The 26,238-nt window shown below is 44.0% G+C and overlaps 2 protein-coding genes across 2 annotated transcripts in view; one reads left to right on the forward strand and one right to left on the reverse strand.

The window, feature by feature from the left end:
• LOC308376937 (cytosolic 5'-nucleotidase 1A-like) overlaps positions 1-3,466 on the reverse strand; it is a gene marked incomplete at both ends in the record, with an annotated part of 3,786 nt that extends 320 nt beyond the window's left edge. Inside the window, 6 exons of the mRNA XM_080853436.1 lie at positions 1-46; positions 395-579; positions 1,238-1,360; positions 2,496-2,625; positions 3,052-3,219; positions 3,347-3,466. The exon at positions 1-46 is cut by the window's left edge and continues 320 nt beyond it. Coding sequence (XP_080709562.1) covers positions 1-46; positions 395-579; positions 1,238-1,360; positions 2,496-2,625; positions 3,052-3,219; positions 3,347-3,466 — 772 coding nt within the window. The remainder of the gene's footprint in view (positions 47-394; positions 580-1,237; positions 1,361-2,495; positions 2,626-3,051; positions 3,220-3,346) is intronic.
• A 3,612-nt stretch (positions 3,467-7,078) lies between these two features.
• syt14b (synaptotagmin XIVb) lies at positions 7,079-22,920 on the forward strand (the record flags this gene model as incomplete). Its single annotated transcript, XM_080853638.1, has 9 exons — positions 7,079-7,187; positions 11,633-11,779; positions 14,050-14,211; positions 15,248-15,486; positions 18,182-18,352; positions 19,551-19,817; positions 20,510-20,690; positions 21,565-21,621; positions 22,575-22,920. 9 exons carry the CDS (start codon positions 7,079-7,081, stop codon positions 22,889-22,891), a joined length of 1,650 nt encoding a protein of 549 aa, XP_080709764.1. The 3' UTR covers positions 22,892-22,920.
• Positions 22,921-26,238: the final 3,318 nt, after the last annotated feature.

Here is a 26,238-nt window from a genome sequence, read left to right on the forward strand (position 1 = left end):
TCCTCTGCAGCTTTCCCAGTGCTTCCAGGAAACACTTCAAAGGACCCTGTGAGGAGAACGCAGGTGCAACCTCATTAGAACCCCGGTGCAAAATCTGACCATGGCAGACATTTTCCTTGCAAACCTTTCAAAATCTGACCATGGCAGACATTTTCAAACCTTTCAAAATCTGCCCAATTATGAAATAATAAAATGAATGAAGAATACTAGTTTGCAGTAACTAGGGTTATTGCTGTTATTATTGCTTACTAACAGTAATTGTATTAATATTATATCAGTCATTACCATGTTTTGTTACAATAATATAAATACAAGATATTTTGGATATAAAGATATCATGAATTCACTTTACTGGGTCACTTAGTTGATACCAGCACATGGCTACAAATTATACCTGTGCGAGCGGTTTGTTCTCAAACTCCTTTTCATGCTCAAAGAATGTGTCCAGGCCATGTTTCTTCACGATGATCTCAGACTCGTCTGAGAAGAGGACTGCGTCGCCGTCGAACGCCACCCTCAGCTGATGATCACACAACTGGTTTTGCATAGCAGCGCTGAACATGGTGGCAGCCGCGATACCTTCAGAGATAGGATAGAGGAAGCAGGCTTACACTCTCTCTCTCTCATGACCTAACTAAACTAACGTCTTTACAGTACAGAATGCTCCCGCACATCATATAATAGGAAGAAAACAGACTTGTGGTTCGTCAGTGACGCACAAACATGTCTAAGAATAATATGTTACAGGACTAACTTCTACTAATTAAACTGTACACTAACAACCACACTAGTGATGTACGCGAGAATTCTGTACTGTAAAGACGTTAGTTTAGTTAGCAGCTAATATGTAAGTGTTAGTTAATATGTGGAGATGGTAGCTGTATGTCTGGCTACTCTAAACAAAGTCTAACTGATACGTCTTACTTTGTGCTGATACTATCTTTTAGGCTATGTAAGGCTCACCATTTAAAAGTCGGGTACAGTATTGACAATTTAGCTGCTGTACACAGAGCATAGTATGTGAAATGCTTATACTGAAAGTGTCTCACTTCACAGTAAAGGTATGATGGTGGACGTTGTTTGCATTGCGTGGGTACTGAACCAACATAAATAATAATAATAATAATTCATTTTATTTTTAACGCACTTTTCATTCACATGAATCTCAACATGTGTGGCACTGCACCATACGCCTCCAACTGAATCCCAGTATAATTCAGCTGTTCATAGCTCATACCTTCTTCGATTGCTTCCTGGACCTTCTCCGAGTCCTTGGAGAGGTAGAGGTTGGTCATGTAGGCCTTCAGGTAGCCAATGGGGCTCTGGCCGCCAGTCATGCAGAACCTCTCAATGGTCAGATCTGTAGGCATCAAAACCAGAGTGACTCGTTCATTCACTACTTTCCTCTTCTCCTCCATCTACTCTCATTCATCCACTGCTTTCCTCTCCTCCTCCATCTCCTCTTATTCATTAATGCACTGCTTTCCTCTCCTCCTCCATCTCCTCTCATTCATCCACTGCTTTCCTCTCCTTCTCCACCCGGTTCATTCTTCTAGTCACTCAATCTGTCTTCATACCCTACAGCCCATGCAGTGTATTACACAACAGGCACAGTTGGCTCTATCGAGGTACTTCACCAGTAAAATGCACAGCGTGTAGATAGGGCTTCAGTGCTCCCCAAATAGTAAGCTGTTCTGGGTTTTCTACTACATAATTAAAGCCAGACACAATGATGAAATCCAGGCACTCCGTTCTCATCTGGAGTTTACAGTATAATCACAGAGAAGCTGTCTTAAAGATGTAGCACACAGTTCTGCCAATCACAGAGAAGCCGTCTTCAAGATGTAGCACACAGTTCAGAGAGGCCGTCTTAAAGATGTAGCACACAGTTCAGAGAAGCCGTCTTAAAGATGTAGCACACAGTTCAGAGAAGCCGTCTTAAAGATGTAGCACACAGTTCTGCCATGAAGCAGTGTTTATACAATACTAATAGAGGACGGGGTCATACCTGCATGGCACATAACATAACACATAACAAACGAAAAAACTATGACATTTAGATTAGTTGCTTTTACTAGCTACATTTCTTGAATACATTTTGCTTAAGTGATTTCTATTGATAAATGAACCGCTGTATAAAGCTGCTTTTGGCTTATGACACAGGCAAGGCCAAAGCGCCAGGAAGAGGTACTTCTAGTTAGGCAAAAAGTGTTCAAAAGTATTTACAGTATAGAGGATTATATCGTGTTAATGGTTTTTATAGTTCTTAGTGCTGCTATTCTTTTGAATCTGCTATAGTTCGTCGTTTATAGCAGAAACGTATTATTGTCTAGGATCAACGTGCACACACATCTAACTTTAGGTTACTCCTGGAGAAGGTGGACCTTGTTGGCTCAGTAACGTATTATTGTCTAGGATCAACGTGCACACACACACCTATGTTTAGGTTATTACTGGAGTAAGGGGACCGTGTTGGCTCAGCACGCCACGCCTACCGTAATGATTGATGCTGTTAATCAGCCTCACCCCGACCTGGGCGTGGTTGTTAGTCATCAGAACGATGTCGAAAAGCTCCTCACTCTCTGGGTACAGTTCCCGCAGTCTGGCATTCACAGTCATGAGAGCCTGTGGAGATTCAGAGTTTACACAGGTGTTAGGGAACTATGGAAGAACCACATAGCACTATTGCTATTGAAGGTGGATTTTGGTGTAGTTCTGCATATGCTACATTGGGCCTATGCTTCCTGTGACAGACACTACAGGTCATGCTTGTTAATCACCATGTAGAAGTTGGGAAAAAAACTTGACATTCTTCTCCCTCCACCATTCAACTGGTCTTTTACAGCAGCATTCTCTGATATAGCGGGTGAATATGTTAACATTGAGAGGACTGCCAAGTGCAACCTGAAATAACTACTGTCTGATGAGATGTACAAATATGGTCATAAATTCCCAATAAAAGAGTTCATTCACAAATAAATGATTCGCAAGGACAATACATCGCAAATAGGCTGAGTCACAACATTAAGGTAACTCTCAATCTGGACTCACCTTTACAAATGGGAACGCCACACCAGGTTTCAGCGGTTCGTGTTCATGCTCTACCTGATGACAGACATACTTCTCCACCCCTTCCTCCTCGTAAATCTTCCTTTCTTCAGTCATGTTGAATAAAGTCCGCGAAGATACGGCTATGGTCACGGCATATCTCGGTTTGGGCTGTCAATAGGGAACAGCGTACAATGCATACAAAGAAAGGCTCTGGAATGTGCTATAAACTAATAATAACAAAGCAGCCAGCGTTAAGCGCGTCCTCACGCTCAGCTAACGAAACTAGGATACTCACGGGTCTAGGTGTTTTCGTTTTCAAGCTGTCGAAAAAGGCTTTGGCGGCTGCCCAGTCTTTCTCTTCCCCAGGATCAATTGCACTGTCGGCCACTATGTCGGCGGGTTTTATTTCACTCATGTTATCAGATCGTTTAGTTATTTCTTAAAATGTGTAGGTTGGTCCGACACACGGTTCTGCTACAGGACCCCAGTCAGAAAACTTCTACTACAATCGCGGAAATGGAAAGGGATGGCTGAAAGGGGCGTGACATTTTACCCATGATTCTCGCTTTCCTGGTTTGGTGCAAGCACCATCCTCGGTCAAGAAAGTCTCGGGCACTTGAGTCGGTGAACCTGCATGAGCCCGCGTGGAGTGTATGGCCCAGGCTTCTATCTCTATTAGGACAAATACAACAATCATGTAATTTTTAAGTCCAATCTAGCTAAACTTCTGGCCGTTTTACTCATATCAGCAATATTTTATCTATAATGCGAGAGAACTGTCAAACTAAAAGTGCATTAAGCCTGCCAGGATATGATAGCTTATGCCAAACGAATGTAATACAAATTAAATTCACCATTATCTATAGGATAATTCTCATCTTCCAAAAGCTTACTATGATTGGCCAGGTAAGGCCATCCACTTTTCTTTCATTAGAAAATAGATTCAAATAAGTTTGAGGATTTCAAAGAGTGCCCAACCCTAGAAGGTTATACCTTAAAAGCAATTTCATGGCGTGCACACTTCAACAACTTAATGGATAAGGGTGCTTCGGTAGCCTGGATACCAGCCTGAACTCGCACTAGAATTATGAGTATGACATCGTCAGGCTAGTGCTTCGGTGGTCTTCCAACAGATTTCAGTAAGGTAACCAACCACCCCACGTCCCACAGAGAGATATCCTATAGATGGTGGAATGTTACAATTTTCTCATTCTGAACTCATTCTTGCCATAATTCATTCAAGTCCTGTCGGACAACGATGCGCCCTTGATAACCTTTACATGATATGGCAGTGAGCAAGGATGTCTTACGGGAAGACAGCGAAATTACATAACAGGGATGCACATGGCGCGGGAGGGAGAGGAGTGAGTGCGGGCTTGCGCGCGCACCAGCGCCTGCGTACCCTTCGTCGCAGCCTATTGTAGGCTACCTCGTCCTGTCATCGGACAAGAATCCTGTTTCCTCAAACATGGAAATATACCTACTCCACTGCTCACACGCTGCGTTGGTCTTGTCGAAAACGGCACATCATGGCGATTGAGGGTGAGTGGCAAAGTTTAGTTACTATGACACTATGTTATTACCGTTCTTCGTATGGGACAGACCTGTGTTGATTCAGGTTGTGGCAGGACCTGCACCAACCTGGTTGTTGACAGATTAAAACTGAATAGCGTGAAGTTTACCTTGGGCTTGAAATCGATCGGTTCCTGTTGCTGCGAAACGGGGAGGTTCAACTGCATTGATGCAGACCTTGTCCTGTGACGGTGTATTGCGAGTGGTACTGAATGAACAGCACCCGTAGGCTGCTAAGAGAGAAGTTCAGCTCAGCAAAATTGACAGGCGTCGGAAACGTTAGATAATAGCTTACCGGATGTCTTGTTTTACTACCACTAAAATATACGATTTTTCAATATGGAACATTTGATTTTATCATCTGATTCGGCCTCTGCAATTTATGTTTTCGACATGTACGGTACAATATATGCCACATTTACCTAGATACAACGTCAGTTATTTTGGTTAGTTGCTGTATGAGTCTCTGAGTGTTAGGGGTAGTTTGAATGCTGTTTATTTGGCTGTTGTACTCCCCTTGGGAATAAGCCTGCACTATTCGTTCACTAACCCAAGTAAATATGTCAAATCTTCTAAGTGTTGTCCAGTGAAACAGTGACTCCCAGGTGTCTAGTACCCTACAGGCCGACTAAAGTCACCGAGACTTCACTGTCTGGCCTCAGAATGAATTTAGTGATTTATGCTTAAAAGATTGAAATCGTTTTTTTAGGCCAAAAGAACATTTGAAAGACATGTTGCTACATAAGAAGTCACAATGAGAAGATAACCACCTGTGTCTGACCCCTCTGACTAAACCTAGGTGAAGTTTGACTAAAATGTGTAATGCAGATTAACTTTATGTTACTCTGGTGTGCTGTTCCTGTCGCCAATGTCAAGAGAAATCTTAAATCTTCGCTCAGGTGCAGACTCCACTGGCAATAAAGAAGCTAAGGCGAGCTTATTTGGTTGATATGTATGAAAGTACTGTAAGAAGGCATTACAACAGAAAATGAAATTAATCAGAGTTGTTTTTTTCTTTAAAAACTACAAAAATAAAACAACACAAACTAGTGTAGAGTGTTTAACATTGAGAAGAAAAAAGTAAAAAAAAAAAAAAGTGTCATGCATAACAACTTGAGAAAGGTTAAGTGCAGAAGGATGTATTAATCTATTCTAGTGCTTTAATTGGCAGTATATGTAACATCATTCTGATGAGGAGCATAATAATCTGTATGCTGCTTCAGTGTTTGGACACCATGGTGTCATGCACCTATGTTCTGAAGAAATTAAGACAAAATATGACGGTCGAATTGGCAAAATACGAGCCAGACTCTGCACTTCAGGTTTGCCCAGAATGAACCATATTTAGTTAAATGTCCGCCATATTTAAAAATCATCTGATGGTTCTGCTTTTGACTGGGCGTACGCCGTCCGCTGTTTTTTTACTCTCATTGGCTCCACTCTCAGAGCTGGTGAAGACCACCTACTGGATTGACACTGAATGAGCATGATAAAATGCTTTGCCATCCATGAACGTTTTGTATCAAGATAAAAGCACTTCTATAGCCTGTAGCCAAAGAAAGTTTTTGATAGCTCAATCATTGGAACCCTACCAAACTCTAGGTGCAGCCAAAATGGGAAGAGGGATACGTACATAGTGATGCATTTTGTAAATGTAGTTTGACAAAGAGCATTCAAGTTCAAGTTCAAGTTCAAGTTTATTTATATAGCACATTTCATATGATATACATAGACACAATGTGCTTTGTGCAGAGAAAACATTCAATTATCTAAAATAAACAAACAAACACACTTAGCAAAATATATATATATATATATATATATATATATATATATATATATATATACTATATATATATACTGTATATATATATATATATATATATGTATATACATGAAATAAAACAAATAAAAAGAAGTGTTAAAAACAAAAAGACCTATAGTCATGAATAGGCTGTAGAAAATAAAGAAGCTTTAATTCCCTTTTTGAAAGAGAGCACTGAGTGAGATGACCATATGATATTGTGATGACCTAAGGCAGGCTGTGTGTGCTAGAACTCCTGAGGGGGCAGCGTAACACCACGTGGACTTGCTCTGGAACGCTATGCAGGCTGAGCTAAATTCAGTTACAGCTGACACAGGAATTATTATGTATACTTTCCATAGCAGAGAGAGAGAGAGAGAGAGAGAGAGAGGGAAGAGAGAGAGAGAGAGAGATAGAGAGAGAGAAGAGAGAGAGATCAACACCTGTGCAAAGTCAGAAAAACAGAAGAGAAGTATTGCATGAGTATTGCAAGTTTATTTTTTCCTGACAATGCAAACTGCAATGGCGCATTGCATACTTTGTTTAAGTCAATTGCATCTCTGCAGATTGATGCAAATGGTTGGGCTTACACACCTGTTGTGACCAACTGTTTCAACAGATCAGTCTAGACAATCCTAACAGTCAGGTACTATGTCAAACAGATGTGCAGGTAAAGCATCATATGCCCTAACAACAACTGGGTTCTTCATAGGAGGGGGGCGGAGTTGTGACGTCCATGAGCTCATCTGTGCCAGAAGAGGTAAGTTCCACCCCAACACCACACTCACCCACCCACTCCGTGTCGGTCAAAACTGGCTCTGAGTCTGTTTCTGTGTCGATTATTTATGACATTGGTGATGATGCTGTCAGTCTGTTTCTGTGTCGATTATTTATGACATGGGTGATGATGCTGTCAGTCTGCTGTGCTGCTGTTGAGGCTCCAGGTGGTGACGGGTCAGTCATATGGAAGGAAGCATGGGTAAGGTGCAATCAGTTCAACAGTATGGGCTGAGTCAAATCTAGTGTGTTGATTTCACTCGGCTACTGAATATTCTGGGCAGCACCCCTGCATGGCTGCACTGCAAAAAATGCCCCTCTAGATTTAAGACAAATAATTACATATTTAAGCAGGATTTTGCTTAAAACAAGCACATTTGGCTGCCAGTGCGTTAAGCAAATTTGGCTTGTTAAGATTTCTTAAAATAAGTCATATTTGCTTGAAATAGGTAAAAATAACCTTACCAAGAAAGCACTAGGTAAGTACAATTTAGCTAGAAACAAGACCAACTAGATTTTTCATCTCAATATAAGAGTAATAACACTAGGTTAGAAAAGCATTTTTTGCAGTGTGTATGGCTATACTACTGCATTTACATTTTTACATTTAGTCATTTAGCAGACACTTTTGTCCAAAGCGACGTACAAGTCAGAGAACAAATACTACTTTACATAAGAAATAGCAAAACGACATAGAAAGAAAAAGAAGTGCAGGAATGTAACTGCTGAAGTGCAAGTTAAGCACGAGTCAAGATGCCAGTTAGGAAGGGAGATGCTCTCTGAAGAGTTGGGTCTTCAAAAGCTTCTTAAAGGTAGCTCTGGTAGTAGGCCTACTAGGCAGTTCGTTCCACCAACGTGGAACTACAAATGAGAATAGTCTGGATTGCAGTGCTTGCACAGACGGCAGTGCCGAACGACGCTCACTAGACAAGCCCAGCATCCTGGGTGTAACATTTGCCCTTACAAGAGCATTTAGGTAGGTGGGAGCAGAACTAGCAAACACTCTGCAGGTGTTGTATACAAGTAGCCTGCGCTGGGCTAGCCTGGCTAACTATGGGGGGGCAAGCTATGGGCCTGGGTCTACAAAAGGTTCCTATATCCCCTGTAGTGTGAATTATAAATGAGCTATCAGGTTTCTTGGACCCGCTGTCATGTTTAATTCAGTGCCGAGGGCTCTGTTTCTGTGTGTGTGTCAGAAAACAGTGTTAAAACAACAGCAGGTTAACCACAGAAGTTTAAGTAAATGTGGACTGGATTTCTTTGGCATGCATTGAATTCTCATTTATGGGCCTAGGCCAGTCCTCTCATACATTGGATTTTTAAAATAATATCCCCCTGCCTGGATATAAAAGAGCCTAATGCTGGTACTTACAACCTCTGAATTAAGAACATTACCATATATGGGACAAATAGGCTTGATTTTTAATTTGCTATAAAATTGGATCTCATATTATGAAAAATACTACGTGAAGAAATCCATGCAATACATCCATCTAATGTTTTTCCTATCATTAACCTGCAGGTCTTCACATTAAAAGCAGGCTACCATATGATATATGGTATATGGTAAATGGTATATGATAACAACATCGACCAACCGTATGAAATATCATGTAAGAACATAGACATACTGTATAAGGCTTACATGCATGGAGCCCATGACTTAGACTGTCTGTGAGATGTGGAGAGTAAGGTTGCCGTGGGTTACATAACCACCCCAGTAGCATGGAGCAGCTCCAGTAGCCGCGGCAACCGCCATCCTTCTGGGACACAAACAGCTCAGTCAGCTGCCTGGAGGCTCATGCACACACACACACACACACTGCCTGTAAAGAGCAGCTGTTCCTCCATCCAGTTCTCTGCCTCCACAAATACATCTCAAGTTAGGTAATAGCTTCGATGCTTTGTAGCTCACTGTGCGCTTCCTGCTTTTTCAGTGCTGGAAAAAAGGTAGTTGTGTGCTGTGAATGAGTTAAAATGGTGTGAAATGTAAGATGTTTATGGTTTCGTGGCTTTTTTTGAGGTTTACTTCTCTGATACCCAAGTGTAAGTTCTTGCTCCAGGCCTTAGAGTCTATGGGGCTCAGGCTCTGCACAGCACGTTGAGAGAACTTCATTTGTTGTTGGTGTTACATAAATAAATCAAATGGAAATTGAAAGTTGATATGTTTAGGATCCTTAAAGTAATAGGCCCCTCGACGACAAGAAGACAAGATATTTGAAGGCAATTGCAAGTTTTAGCCAATGCGTTTTTAAAGCTAGGAATTAGCCAACTTTGCAGTATAACACCTGGCATTATGATATATTACAGAGCCATGCACAGTAGAACAAAACATTGTTTTATTTGAGTAGTAACACACAGCCATTTCAATAACGCTCAACATTTTTAGTTGTTTTTCAATTGATTTTTACCTGGGCATAAACACGACAATGCCATGGGCTAGAGAATTGAACAACCCTAATACTTATGTCCAGTGTGTATGAAATGAATCAGCTATGGCAGTAACAACAATATGGCTGCAGGCCGCGATACCTGGGGTCCCCTATGAATGGAGCAAACCCATCACGGAGGATTTCATCACTGAGAAGTTCATTAAGATGAGAAGCACATTGTGAAGGACTGAACCGTGAATGCTCAAGGACACTCTATTGTGTTTGGATCCCACAGTGAATACCCTGCTGTCTGCTGTCCCTGTGCTAGTTATATCTGGAAACAATACAATAAACAAACTAATAATGTATATGTTTTGAATTCAGGGTGTCATATCTGTGTATTTATCATAAACATCTTATGAAAGAGTCTGCATGTGCCCGATACTTGTGCTGTGTCATACTCAGTCCTGAATTTTCACTGAAATGAATGAGGGGCAAACCTAGAACAGACCAATGAATGAACACTAAATAAATGTTTCAACTTCAACTAATTACTTTAATTTACCTTCATTACCAAGTGCTTTATTTTCATGTGTCCATTTCCTGGGAGTTCCACAGTGCGCTGTAGCATCTGTTCACCTATTTGCGTGATACACAACACCAACACAGTGACCCATTTCCTTCTTGTTTGGCCTGTTGGCGGAGGGGATGTGCTTTTACAACCCACCCCCCCCCCCCCCAACACACACACACACACACACACACACACACTCTCACACACACCTCACACACACACACACACACACACCACACACACACTCACACACGCACACCCACACGCACACGAACACGCACACACACACACACACTCACACGCACACACACACACACACTCTCTCACACACACACACACACACACTCTCACACACACACACACTCTCTCTCACACACACACACGCACACACACACACACACCCACACACACACACACTCACTGGTTAAAGGCCTTTCCTGGTCTTTTAACTGGAAGTACGGTGGCATCGTGTTTCTCCCACGCTGTGAATTATTTAGTCGTTCTTTGACTAGCCGTGGGAGAGCCGTATAGGATGTCAGGTGATTCTGGAGCAGGTAAAAAAGACAGCTGAAGCTAACTCCCTGAAAGAGATGTAGTCAGAAGTGAGAGTAGCACAGACCAGTTGGGTTGGAGTTTTAGTAGGTCAAATGGCATATCTTAACAATGCTGCCATTTTAAAGCAGAGAAGGGGACCTGCGTCTGAGTTTTGAGTTTAGGTTTTGTGAAGCAGAGAGTGAACTCTGTTCTTAATGAGTACGTCTGCCTTTTGATGTTTTGTGAATCCGATCATCAGTGGATGTACAGTAGTTGAAAGGCTCTTTCCTAAAGAAAGAGGTAGGTGTTTTAAATACAACTCTCTGTTTTAATATCTGCTCCATTTCTATTTATAAAAGGAGTGTGTTTTCAAGACGGCTGGCTTGTTTATAGTATCCTCTAAACACCATGAGTCACTCAGTCGTGTTATTTTAACACTCTAAGGTCCAAGGCCTTTTAGACTTTTCTAAGTTGTCTGACATGCCTTGATGTTTTTGTACATTTTGCTTAACTAAAAATATTGATGCACAAATGGAATATATGATTCTATTCTAGAAGACCTCAGCAATAATATTAGAAAAGGGTTCAATGTTTCCGTGGTTGTTCTTTTTATGTCTCTAAGACGAAAACTCAAAAATAAAAATATCCCGGACGAGGGATATAGACCTTTTAGTGTTAACCTCAGGGTAAACACAAATGCTGGCTTTATTTGCAACCACATGAGTATCTTAAAGGATTCGTCCCCTCTGACATTAATTCTCTATGTCGGAGCCCTGTAGGACTCCCTGGAAACTTCTAGAAGCTCTTAATAGCAATCTCTCTGTCCTCATTATGTATTAAGTTTTGTGTGTTTAGTGTTTGTCTGTCTGTCTGCCTTTCTTTGTCTTTTATTATTGATTCTCTCACATCTCTCCATTTGCCTCTTCTCTGTCTTTCTTTTCTCCTCAGTGTCTCCTGAGTTGCTAGGCATCCTGTCCTCCATAGCTGTCTTCATGGCCGTGATTGCTCTTTTTTTCCTCTACCTCAGTAACAAGCTGTCCGTGGAGAACACCAGTGAATTCTCCTGCTATGATGAGTACAGGAAAGACGTGAAGGGTAAATAGATTGATTGATAAATAGACTGATTGATTGATAAATAGACTGATTGATTAACATGGCTATTAGCCCACTATTTAGGGTTAAAAATCTGTCTAAATGTGTTTTGTTTCATTTCATTTTTTTTTTGCGCATTATATACATCCATAGCTGTTTGCTTTAATGTTTGTATTTATATTCATACTAAATAATTAGAATTACTAATTACAATTAGTAGCTAAAAGGTCATATCCACTGTCTCATATTACTTTGTAGTCTACTCTCTTATTATATTAGATATTATTCAGTTTCAGTTTCTTGTGGATGAAAGTGGATTAACTGCAAGTCATTTTGCCCTTCAGCGCTTTATGGAATGCATAACTAATATTCTCCGAGTCTAAAGCTTCTAGAATACTCAGGCGTGTCTGTGTGCTCATTACTAGGATCAGTTTTTTTCTGTGTCAGCAGATTTTCTTTGATCTCATTAAGACAAAACTTTTGATCATAATCATGTTTATCTAGGGCGCAGTTCCCCCCCGTGTGTGTAGGTGGCAGACTCAAGGATGAGTCAGAAGTGAAGAAATTGCAGAAGGAGTAATTACTTTGTCAGAATAAATAAGAATCGTATTCTTATTAAGGGTTTTATCTTATCATCCCCTAAGATGAGGACTGACTTAGAGCATTATGAAGGATGAGGTGAGAAAGGCAGTCCATGATATTTCGCTCTAAGTGACTGAGGACTACTCTGAACCTCTGTATAAACTGTGAATAAAAGAAACATTATCAACAACCATGGCGTTCTTTAAGAGCTTCCAGCAGAGCCTTCCATCTGTGACGTCCCTCTTGGACTCAGTCTCAAGTAAGGTGGATGATCTAGCCACGGCCGTGAGTGACGCCACCTACACCGTCAGCGACCAGTTAACGGAACAGGTCAACAGCATCATGAACAAGGTGCAGGCCGAGGAGGAGGAGAGGGCCAGGAAGGCAGAGGAGGCCGAGTTGGCGGCCCAGGCAATCCAAGAGGAGGAGGAGGAGAGAGAGAGGAGGGAGAGGAAGGAGGAGAGGAAGAGAGAACGAGAGAGGAGAAAAGAGGAAGAGAGGCTCAGGGAGGAAGAGAAGATGAGAGAAGAGGAGAGGAGACAAGAGGAAGAGGAGAGGAGAAGAAGGGAGGAGAAGAACAGAAGGAGAGCACAAGAAGAGGCTCAGAGTGAGGAGGAGGAGGAAGAGCAGAAGCCTGAGGAAGAGGAGGATGAGTTGTCTCGTAGAAACAAGCTCCGTAAGAACTTCGAACGGTCCAAAAAGACGAAGCAGGAGGAAGAGGAAGAGGACGACGAGGAAACACAACAGATTGAAGAAGAGGAAGAGCAGGACCAGTGGTCTCGCTCAAACTCAAAAAACAAGTCCCGTCAAAACAGGATCAAGGACGACGGGGACTCGGAGGACAGAAGAGGTTCCTCCACCGAGCACAAGAATATACGTGGCCAGCCGGGGGAACTAGAGGAACTAGTGGAGAACCATTCTGAGAGGAGCAGTCGTGAGGGCACCAAAGCAGCTGACCTCAAGAACAACTCAGACGCCTCCAGGTATGGCACTCAGAAGAGCCAGAAGATAGCAAACAAGGGTTATGAAGAGGAAGAGGCGGAGGAAGAGGAGCTGGAGGAGGAAGAGGAAGGAGTCCCTAAAGAGAGCGAGGAAGAGGCAGATGAGACGGAGGACAGTCACAAACCTGGTAAAGGGGGGAAGAATGGCATCTCTGTGGTAGGAAATGAGGAGGGTGGCCGCAGAGAGAAGGAAAAGTCGCAGAAGAATTCCAGTAGAGAAGGTGAGATGGTGAAGGTGTGCTCCTCCCCCCTGGATCTGAGTGCTTTCACTTTCACTTTCACTTTCACTTTTACGGCTTCTTCTACTTCTTGGGATCTCCAGTCTCTTGAGTTTCCTTTTCTCTGTTGGACTTGACTCAAGTTCAATGGCTGTACTGCTCTCATTGCAACGTATTTTGGCATCCATTGTTATAAGTGATAATATGAGGCATAGGGTTCACATTACTTGTGGTATTCTGTAGAGGATCCCTTCAACACATCAATATCTTACCCTTTTCATGATGAAGCATGAAGGAGAACTCATTGAAAAAGTGCCTCATCAGATCTCTAATTCAGCTATTCCCTCTCTGAAAAGAGATCTCTGCTGCCCTTCTTGTCTAAGTAATTCTCTCTAAAAACCTGTTCATTCATTCATTTTCTCTGGCTGTAGCTCTCTGGCTTTTAAACCTATCCTTCCCATTGCCTCCTCAGACAGAGGCACTGAACAGGGTTCGTCAGAGAGCGAGGAGGAGAGGCCGTGGAGACACGGCGAGTCGGCCTCACAGCCTCACAAAACATCTGGCTGGGGCAACAGCGGCGGCGGCAAGCACTCCGAGAACGAGGCCTACAACAGCAAAGCCTCGGCACAACAGGGTAGGCTATTATTACTATGGAGATCAGAGGCTCGCAATTCCCAAACCCTGCATATCTTTGATCTCATCCTGCTACAAGCACGCCTGATTAAAGTCAGTGTAATTATCCTGCTCCGGATTACCGAAAGCAGACGTACTGAGCTCATCAAGAGTGCCACTGATGAGTGTAGCCAGGTACTCAGATCAGGAGAAAGATGGAGAACATTGATGGTATTTAATTTTGAACCATATATTGGAAGACTCTGTCGTGGGTTTGTCAGTCATGTTTCAGGTTTTAATCTTGTACAATGATGGCCACCATGGTGAGACAACTGATGAGTTCAGCCAGGTACTCAGATCAGGAGAAAGATGGAGAACATCCACCGGGAGCAAGATTCAAATCCACTCGTATTAATGTTTTCAGACTTAGCGCATATTTAATATTTCATGGCAGCACATCTGTCACCTGTCACCTAGCCTTTGACACCTGTACCTGACACAGCTGCAGTATTTACTTGGAGAGATGCATTCATTCATTCATTCATTCATTCATTCATTCATTCATTCATTCAATCATTCAGTCATTCAGTCATTCATTCATTCATTCATCATTTGTCATTCTTCACGGATATGCACTATGTAGTTCTACCGGGCTGGAACACCCTGCAAAAGAGGAAGAAAAGCTTTAACAGCATGACATTGCCAGCTATATTGCCATAAGACACCAGTTAGTGTGTTGGCAACAGAACTGAACAGATCAGAGCTCCTTATTTGGAACAGAACTCCTTATTGCGGATTTAAATTTGGTCTCCTTCATTAGAACACGTTTGATTTGATCAGGCTTCCGATTCTTCTTTTGTGGCGACTACATTTTGCCAGCCTGCCTTCTCCCTCTCTCTCTCTCTCTCTCTCTCTCCTGCTCTCTCTCTACCTCTCTCTCTCCTTCTCTCTCTACCTCTCTCACTCTCTACCCTTCTCTTTATCTCTCTCTCAATATGTTCTCGGATCAAAACCAGTTTTTTTTAAACTTTTTTTTCTGTGCTCCCCCCCCCCCACAGCTAATAGCATCCAGCGCCTGAGGCACTCCAAGCAGCTGAACGAGCTGCAGCCACCGCCCTACAAGCCTTCGTCTCAGCAGCAGTCTCGTCAGAGCCGCGCCCAAGACTCGGAGGAGGAGAGCGAAGAGGAGGATGAGGATGAAGATGAGGAGGAGAGCGAGGAAGAGGAGGAGAGTGACGACCCCGACTGCCAGAAAGAGGACGTCCCCAGCGACAGCACGGCAGTCCTGGGGCCCGAGGTAAAGGAGGCCCTTAAACGTCACTGTGTGCTGTTGTAGGAGCCCCGTCACCCGTCAACCCTGTCACCCCGTCACCCCATCACCCCGTCACCCCTGCTGTGTGCTGCTGTAGGAACCCCATCACCCCGTCACCCCGTCACCCTGTCACCCCATCACCCCGTCACCCTCGCTGTGTGCTGTTGTAGGAACCCCGTCTCCCCCACTGTGTGCTGTTGTAGGAACCCCGTAGCTGTCACCACTGCCGTCACGACCATCACCCCTCGTCCCACCGCCCCCCCCTCCCCCGCTCCCCGCCACCATCTCCTCCCATTCAAACATAATGACACATCTACAGTAACCTACTGTCTTCATATGACCCCAGGAGCAAAGGAGATCCATGCTAAGAATGGATTTGGCTTCAGACTGGGGAGTCTGTGAAGTTTGTCTTGTTTTTTTTTTTTTTACAGGTTTATGGATTAGGCCTTAAATTAGTGATTGGCTGTGTTTGATTCCTGCTTTGTTTGTGCGCTCCCTGGGGATCTCATTAGCAAAGCACAGGAAAGAGCAAACTTACTCTTTCAGAACTCTTTTTGTTGCTACTTTGATTTATTTATGTTAGAAACAGAGGAAGCCAAAGAACTGATTTGAAAGTTGAAAAAGAAAATAAACAAAAACATTTCCCTTCTTGTTTTTACCTCCCATCCCATCATTTTTGATCAAGAAAAACAACTTTGGTTTTGTGGATAATGCAAAACATTCATTCAACTCATCAGAAATCACAGAGACGTTTTGTTCAACCCACATTTCACAAGAAAAAAGTTTTGTTCCTTTCATCGTGACGCTCTCTGTACAAATTAGACCTCAATCATCAGCCTGCATCTCATTTGAATCAGTTTGTTTCAAGCGATTCTGGATGCTCCTGAGCTAAGCATGGACTGATTTAAGATTGTCGTAGCAGGAGCAGGGCTGTCCCTGTCTTCTTGTCACTCGTCTCAGGGACACAGTGGTGTTGAAACACCCTTGCAAGTCGAAAAATGACGCCTGATAGGACGCAATGAAATAACATTGCACGTCGAAAATCGACGCTAGAAGGCAGATATTGCGTTGGTTTTTGACGCTTTTTCCGACTGACCAAGCTTCAAATTCTGACGAGTTGGGAATGAGAACGTGTTGGACACAGAGACACATCAGTCTGTCCAGGGCTTGGTAAGTCCTGCTGCTCTCCCTGAGTTTGCCTGTTGGCTGCACGGTGGCCGTCTTTACCTAACGCCTGCCGGTGGACTAGATAAGGAAGGCACATGTTTGGCTTTTTGCATTTGGAGCAGGGTAACATGATACCCGCTATAGAAAACGACTCCTGGGCATAGATGGTTTAGGGCGTTGGCCGAGGGCGCTGACATTTGCAGGTGTGGGTGACCTATTTGACCTAAGCCTTAAAAGTGAAAGGTAAAGCTAAAATCAAAGTGAAACCCAGTTGAAAGAAAATATTTACCATTTTTTTTTTTGAAAAAAAGTAAAGTACATCCACTTTAAGTCCTCGTAAGGACTTTCTGATACTTTGTTTTTCTTAAGTTTGTCTTCTTCGAGGGGTTGATGGGAATGGGGTAGGTCTGATGATGCCTTGCTCCATTTGTAAGCGGTCCAAAGAGAGGCAAAGACATGCTGCTGCACCAGCTTAGGCAACTCCAAGGAGGTTGGGATGCTGAATACAGATATTTTTATGCGCACTAACACATACATGCATCTAAATGCAGTGCCCTACTGCATCTTTTAAAACTGATTGTCTGAACTGAAAGCCGTTGTAAAACCCAGCATAACCTTACAATTTGACCTGATTACATTCCATATTACTGCGCAGCGATTGGCAAGGCATTCATATAGCGCATTTCATACCCAGTGTTCCATCTGGCTGTTGCGATGCTTCAAGGGTTGCGTGGCAACGATTTATTTAGGAACTATAATTTTTAGTGGCGGAAGAATGACGGTTTATCATTAAACTATTGTTTCTTAAATTGAATTGTCTTTATTTATGAAACCATATCAAATATTTGTAGTAACAGTTTTGGAAAAGCAATAAGCCCCGCGAGCCCGTGGTTTGCGCTGATTTTAGAACAGGTAAGGGAATTTAACGGCACTCCGCTTCGCGTCGTGCCTAACAACTCCCCTTACCTGTTCTAAAATCAGCGCAAACTACGGCCTCTTGGGGATTATTGCTTAAATAACCTCCCCTGCTGTGTCTGTGTTTGCTTTTGGCTTTCTTTGACCTCTTTGGTGTCTTGCTTTTTTCGTCCTGAAATTGATTTATCATTGCAGCCTTTCTCACAGATTGGATCTTTTCCTCTCTTTCTCTTTTTTCTTCTTCTGCTTTTCACTCCATACATCCTTTGTGACATCACTTAATGTTCTACCTTTTCATCTGCCACATTCTCTTCCTCCCACCATCCTCTTCCTCCTATCCCACGCCTCCTTCTTTATCCCCTCGCCCTCTCATCTGTATATACTTCTCTCTCTACATCTCTCTTTCTCTCCACCTCTATCTCTCGCTCTCTTTCCATCTCTCTCTCTCTCTCTCTCCACCTCCCTGTTTCTCTCCACCTCCTTCTTTCTCTCCACCTCTCTCTCTCTCTCCACCTCTCTCTCTCCCTCTCCCCACCTCTCTATCTCTCTCTCTCCCTCTCTCCACCTCTCTCTCTCCCTCTCTCCACCTCTCTCTCAGGACACCTCAGTGCCTCCTCTTCCTGCAGGGTATGAGCCGGAGGAGCTGGGGAAGTGCGGAACGCTGGACGTGGCCTTCGAGTATGACTCAGGCGAGCAGCGCCTGGCCGTGACGGTCACAGCTGTCACCGACATTCCTGCCCTGAAGAGCACGGGCAACGTGTCCTGGCAGGTCAGAATCAGAATCAGAAATCAGAATCAGAAACAGATTTATTGTCAAGTAGGTGTAAGCCTACCTGAAATTTGCTCTGGTGTATGGGTGCATACAGTAAAACATGAAAACATAAAAAAAAACATACATACACCCACAGTAAGTACTACACATAACATAAAACATAGAACATAGAATCACACTTACTGTAGTTCTACACATAACAAAAGTAGTACAGATATAACTCAGACTTGGGGTGAGGGGGCGGGACAAGAGTCCAAGACAGGTGGGGATCCCAGGTGTGTGAGAGAAAAAGAAAAAAGGGAAGAAAAGAAGAAAAGAAGAAGAGTTTTGAAAACAGGACAATACAATAGGCAGAAGCAGATGTCGGAAAGCAAGTAGATGAAAGGAATACAGGAAATGAAAGTATGATAGGGGGGGGGGGGGGGGGGGGGTAATTCATCCTCAGCAAAGAGCTTTACATCAGGGTGTGATGTGAAAGTGAAAGTGAAAGTTCTCTCTATCGCAGAGGTGGTGTAGACACACACACTCTGAAATCCACCTCTGCATTTAACCCATCCAGGGAAGTGACACACACACAGTGAAGTGAGGTTACACACTAACCCGGAGCAGTGAGCTGCCTTTGGCGGCGCCCGGGGAGCAGTGATCGGGGTTACGTGCCTTGCTCAAGGGCACTTCAGCCGTAGATGTGCCCTTGAGTCTTAACTGTGGTAGCTCATGTTACTCATTGTAAGGATGCTGTTGTGTTGAGGACGCGCAACCAATATATTGGACGGGATTCAAGATTCAAGGTCCCATAACATAAAATGTCTTGCCAGCGAATGGCTTCACTCATTCACTCCTTAGTTAGCAAAACAAAGGCTGACTAAGACAAAACGGCACTGTTCAATGTCACATGGCTAAATTATCCTCTGGTCTAAAGGAAGCATAGTCTAAGCCTGTTTATATTCAATTCAATTCAATTCAATTTTATTTGTATAGCGCCATAACAATACAATTGCCTCTAGGCGCTTAACAGAGCCCAGAGCCTATATCTAATGAATGCTACCCTCTACCTGTTCTTTACTCAGACTAAAGAATTCTATTGCTTTGGGATATTATGGTATAGGGATGTGTTACGTTAGTTGATTTGAAGGAAACATAAAAAAACACTTGCAGCTCTTGCGTTCTACTAACTGGTCTATGACTTCTATCGCAGGTCCACCTGGTTCTCCTGCCTACAAAGAAACAGCGGGCCAAGACTGGGGTCCAGAAGGGGCCGTGCCCCGTGTTTACGGAGACCTTCCGGTTCTCCCGGGTGGAGCAGGAGGCCCTGGGGAACTACGCGGTGCGGTTCCGCCTCTACAGCGTGAGGAGGATGAAGAAGGAGAAGGTGCTCGGGGAGAAGGTGTTCTACCTCACCAAGCTCAACCTGCAGGGCAAGACGGCGCTGCCCGTCACTCTGGAACCAGGCTCATCTGTCACGGTAGGTGATAGCTGTGTGTGTGTGTGTGTGTGTGTGTGTGTGTGTGTGTGTGTGTGTGTGTGTGTGTGTGTGTGTGTGTGTGTGTGTGTGTGTGTGTGTGTGTGTGTGTGTGTGTGTGTGTGCTGGTGGGACAGATGGTGGGTGGATCTGTGTGTATTGTGTATGTGTGTGATATAGTCCTGTGAGTGTGTCTGTGTGTTGCGGCGCAGGGCTGTGGGTCTATGGTGAGCGTGTCCTGTGAGTGTGACGTGTTGTGTGTGTGATATTGTCCTGTGAGTGTGACGTGTTGTGAGTGTGATATTGTCCTGTGAGTGTGATGTGTTGTGTGTGTGATATAGTTCTGTGAGTGTGACGTGTTGTGTGTGTGTGTGTGTGTGTGTGTGTGTGTTGTGTGTGTGTGTGTGTTGTGGCACAGGGCTGTGGCTCCATGGTGAGCATATCCTGTGAGTGTGACGTGTTTGTGTGTGTGTGTGTGTGTGTGTGTTGTGGCGCAGGGCTTTGGCTCCATAGTGAGCGTGTCCTGTGAGTGTGTGATATTGTCCTGTGAGTGTGACATGTTGTGTGTGTGTGTGTGTGTGTGTGTGTGTGCGTGTGTGTTGTGGCGCAGGGCTGTGGCTCCATAGTGAGCGTGTCCTGTGAGTGTGTGATATTGTCCTGTGAGTGTGACGTGTTGTGTGTGTGTTGTGGCGCAGGGCTGTGGCTCCATGGTGAGCGTGTCCCGCAGCCAGGGGGCGCTGTCCTACCGCTCCAGCGGTGACTCCGCCTCCCCGGAGCTCCTGCTGGGTCTCCTCTACAACTCCACCACGGGCCGCCTCTCCGCCGAGGTCATCAAGGGGAGCCACTTCAAGAACAACACTTCAGACAAACTGCCCAGTAAGAGACTTGAGATACTATGAGCCACCCTGTACTGTCCAGTAACCACCCCAGAAAAGAAGATGTTCACACCTTTCTACTATCTAATGCATGTTTCACCCTACCAAATTTAAATTCAGTTTTTTTTTTACAAAATATGTTCAAAAACAACACTTCAGACAAACTGCCCAGTAAGAGACTAAGAGATACTAAGGCTGGCTTTACACGGAGCCTAGATTCACTAAATCGGGTTCATTTTTTCATTTTTCACTAAATCATTTTTCACACGAATCAAATCTTTTAATTGCGTAAGGATGGATAGAGAGTGTTCGTCTTAACGATAGGGCTATCTGTATTAGTTTCATTTCGGACGCAGATAAACTCGGCTCCGTGTAAACTTGGCCTAAGAGCCGCCCTGTAGTGTCCAGTAACCACCCCATTATACCCAACAGGATGTTAGTTTTGGAGAGGAAAGAAGATGTTCACACGTTTCTACTATTTAATGCATGTTTCACCCTACCAAATTTAAATGTAAAGTTTTTTTTTAATCCACCACACCCATTCGTCTCCAATTTAAACAATACCGACAATATCGGATAATGTCTTATCTGTTGCCATTGAAATACAACAGTAATTGCTAGTTACAGGGAAACCGACTCTTGATGCTCCAGGCTTAATGCTAAAAGCAGTCGCATGTGATTGCTTCTAATAATTCGTTTTTTAAGTGTATCACATCCAATAGTTCTCATGTTTAAATGTTTCTGTTCAGGGTTCTTTTTTTCCCTCTCCTGTGTGTCCTTTACGCCATCTCTCCGTAACCTTTAACCTCTCTTTCCTCTTACCACTCCGACACTTCCTGCTGGTCCTTTGTGTGTGTCTCTCGCTGCCTCCCCAGTTGGCCTGTTTTGCTGCATAAAGCAGTTCATTGGAGGCCAACTCTATATCATGCGAGGTGAGTTAATGTCCCCCTTCCCCTCTTTGTTGCCTGCTGTCGATCGCAATCTCCCGTGTGAACACAAACAAATACTCAGCCCCCCAACGCGACCCATTAAAAATGCATCGACGCAGTGTTAGAATGAGTTCACTCCTCCTGTTCACACCATAGGAACCACAAACCCCTTACCTCCACCAATAAGCTCTCTTTCCCTTCCTTCCCCTCCGTCTGCTTTCTGTTCCCTTTCTCTCTGCTCTGTTTCCCCAGACACAGGGGATGTTTTGTGTGTGTGTGTGTGTGTGTGTTTGAAAGGCTATTATATGCTCAGTTCAAAGTCGTAATGAAAAGAGACTCCTGTCACTGAATGTACCTCGCACTTGACGTGTTTCTGACACCTTCCCAATTAATTTGAGAACCGCAGACTGGAACAGCATGTCTGTCATCCTCTCACGTCTGTGTGAACGCTTACAGAGAGCTTGCTCAATGGGGTCTTTGGCTGTCATGAAAATGAGTTTGAGGTGGCAAAATAGGGCATAAAACCTTTAGATGCACGCCAGTCATCTGAAACAAAATTATCCAGAATGGGTATCGTTCATGATTTACAGCAGTGCCTAAATCTGCCACTAGATGGCAGTGTTTCCATTCCGACTCCTTTCCCTCCGTCTGTAACAGGGATAGGATTGCTTGGGACACAAATTGAAAGCCCCTGAAATGCCTCTTAGTGCTGAATGAGCTCAAAAGTTCACTCAACATGAATTTCACATTCTGAGTTCTCAGAGTTATGATTGACTGTGTAATGAGGGCGGGGGGGAGTGTTTGTTGGCTTGATTTATACATATTGATCACAGTTTTTAAGTCTCACAGTTCAATGAATGAATTAGTTAAATGCAAAATGTTAGTGTATGTTTAGCGACAAACACATACAAAAAAATTACATAAAAAGCCATAAGAAATTCTTCCTCACCCCACAGACACCTACGTAAAGCTGATCATGCTGGACTCCAAGGGCAAGCAGATGTCCAAGTGCCGGACGTCGGTGTGCCGCGGCCAGCCCAGCCCCACCTACAAGGAGACCTTCGTGTTCCAGGTGGCGCTGTTCCAGCTGTCGGAGGTGACGCTGCACCTGGCCGTGTACAGCCGGCGCAGCAGCATGAAGCGGCGCGAGCGTCTGGGCTCGGTGACGCTGGGCCTCAACAGCACCAGCGAGGAGCAGGAGGAGCACTGGAGCTCCATGAGGGAGTCCGAGGGGCAGCAGGTGTGCCAGTGGCACACCCTCATGGACACCTGAACCGCCGCGGCAGCGACCGGGGGAGAAAAACACCAACGGAGCCGTTAAACCTAAGAATCAGAATCAGAATCAGATTTTATTGGCCAAGTAAGTTTGAACAAACAAGGAATTTGACCTGGTGAACTGTCTCTCAATGTGCTTACACATAGTATACATTAAACAAGAACATAAAAAGCCCGAGAGAGCATGGACACCTGAACCGGCGGCAGCGACCGGGGGAAAAACACCAACGACCGGGGGAAAAACACTAACGGCGCCGTGATGAAGCCCAGTGGTGTAGTGGTCCCTGGAGAAGTGGGTATACTCTTAATTTTGCAATTTTTTAAAGCAGCCCATACAGCAAAGGATAAACACCCTGTTTTGAGAAGTGGGTATACGCAATGCTGACTGAAAAATAAGTGGGTATTCTCTGTATACCTGCGTATACCCTGGACTACACCACTGGTGAAGCCTAAGAGAGGGGACAGCTGGGATGGGGATGTAGAAATTGGGTTTGGGATTGGGATTGCAGGTTTTGTTAATCTTGTGCTTCCGTCAGTCGGGGCTGAACGGGCGGGGAGTGTTTGAGGAGTCCACGTACCCAATGAGAGAATCTGGTGCCTGATGGTTCCGGAGGATTCCGTGTGCAGATGTTGGAACACATGCCTGTCTGGAACTGCAGACTGCTGGTTTTTCGGTTGTTCTCCTCCCTCTAAAACTCTGGAGACTGAAAAAACCCATGATGTGATAGAGAGAGAGAGAGCGAGAGAGAGCGAGTGAGAGAGAGAGAGAGAGAGAGAGAGAGAGCGAGAGAGCGTCTGAAGTCGATGGGGAGAAACAGCAGCAGATCTCCTGACCTCCTGAACTCTTCTCTGTGTGACTACACGTACTGTAGCCTCCCTGCTACACACCCCCCCTTCAGCCTACCAGCTCCCCCCTGGACCAGATGGACCGTCTTTACAGCTCTATTTCCTGTCCTGTACCCTGTACGTACATGGGCGTAAGGATTTCTACATATGTGAGCCCTTCCATGGAACCCCAGAGCAGACGGATTCATCGAGGTCACAGTTATGCAATATCTCCTCCCTCCCTACACTCCAGTATGACAGTGCATGCGACTCATAGTGATTTAGGGACAGCATCATCATGCATTCCTCATCAAACTTGTTTTCAGAGATGTTGCTGTACGCTGTTGGACCAAAGACCACGTGAACCACACTGAACAGCTACGCTTTTAAAACAACACATTCACAAGACCGGTGTCAGACCAGCCAATGCAGCCCATCTTGAAATAGTTTAGATGTTGTGGGGAGTCGAATCAAGACCAGCAAATATTCATATCTGCCTCCCCCTGACATATGGTAATGATTTACTATATCCTGTTTACATGTAAAAGGGATACAATTATGCATATTTCTATGGCTTTCTAACTGACTGATGTCATTGGCGGTACCCTTGTTTCTATCGTAGCGTACCTTTGGGGTCTGGTCACCACTTACCTCTGGTTTTATCATGAAAGGCACAATCTGTTTTAAAATTGAAAGGAGAAATCATTTGATCCGATTGTTCTTTTTGTCTTGTTTTGACCACAGATTGGTATTCGTGTCTTTTAAACCATGTATTACATCATGTATCAAATCATGTTTACAGAAATTGTCGGAATTTCCTTGTATGTAATTATTATATGTAATTATTAAATCCAAGTCTCGTTTGCAACAAATGGCAGCTTTGTCTTATGCTCTAGAAAATTACACACATAAGTACACACACACTGCAAGACCTGATCTAGAACTCATCCATAGGGGTTAAACATCTATAATGTCTGACTCTGACCAGTTGTGCTCACGGTCACTTCTCTGTGTTTTGTTGTGGTGAAAGCGAGTGAGAGGAAGTAAACAGGTTCAAAACACAAACAGTGCTGGAGTTCCTTGTTCCTATTTCTTCTGATTTTCCAGGATGCCCCTTTTCAAAAAAAGATTAACCAGGATGTCCACTGCGTGGCTTGTAACAATGAGGGATGCAGGGCAACTTTCCTGCCATGTGTGTTGGAGAAGCATTTACCGTAAGTTGAATAATACCTGTGATGATTGCCCTTTTCTATTTATATGCTATGTGTGCCTTTATTCGAAGATTCATAGGTATGTAGACTTAGTTGCTTGTAGTTGCTCCATATCATAAACTTTGGCTAACTAATGTGTGTACTCCAGAATGTGGGATGTTTTTGGGAATAGTTTGTACTACGTGTGTGGGTGTGTGTGTGTGTGTGTGTGTGTGTGTGTGAGAGAAAGAGAGAGAGACACACACACACACACACACACACACACACACACACACACACATACAAGCCATCTCTTGTCAACCATGCGTTGTGTCTATGTAAGGTGAGGTTGACTTTGTGGACCTCTACTGCCTCAAAGGCCACAGGCAGCTACTAACCACTGTTCCCTTACTCCACTCTTCCTCCAGCAGAGGCCAGCAACCACTTACCAGGCCTACACCACATAACCCAAGGTAACATGCTGACATCATCAGGGGCGCAGATAGCACTGGGGACCCACATTCATAGTGACCCCGATCCGTCCCCCCCACTCTCCCTACGTAAGGCGACAATCATCAGTTAATAACTCTGCACAGCTGATTAGCTGATTAGGTGTTTAAAAATCCCATCTGCACCGCTGGACATCATGACGAGGCTAGGTACTTGGCACCACAAGATCCTCTGATGACTAACTTGTAAATGACTGGGCTTGGAGGTAATCAGAATGCCAATGATGGAGAGCTCATTGTTGTGAGCAAAGGGTTGGAGCTCTTGATTACGGTTGAGGAGTTTGGCCAGTATGCAAGGAGTTTCACGTCAGCAAAATGGGGGCTGTTCAGTTCGCCCATGGGGTGCACTTTAAACCAGTTCCTGCCTGATGAGTTCAGTCAGGCATTAAATAAGATCCTGAAAATCCTGAAAGATGGCAACAAAGACTGGCAAGTGTCCGTAGATGTGGGATCTCTAAAGGTGCTCACATAAAAATTAAACTCTTCAACGAATCCATGCTTTTTTTTACTTCATGACTAGACTACTGCAGTGCTCTTCTGTCCGGTGGTGGCCTCTCCAACTAATATTCTAAAACAGAACACTGGTTTCTTTTTATAACTCAACTTCCCATGCAGCATGCCAGCCAACCATACCTCGACCTAACTCAACAAAACATAAACAAAAGTCTCACACACGCCATGCCAGGCAGCCTCGTCCTCTCCTCCTTCATCTCCTGTTAGGCAATAATACTGATAAAGTGGCCATATAACTTTCTGTTTACAAACATTTATATAATTGTCTGTTTATCAAATTGATGTTTACTTACCAAATTCTCTTTCTC

Source organism: Sprattus sprattus (assembly GCF_963457725.1).
Source record: "Sprattus sprattus genome assembly, chromosome: 16".
Lineage (NCBI taxonomy): Eukaryota > Metazoa > Chordata > Actinopteri > Clupeiformes > Clupeidae > Sprattus > Sprattus sprattus.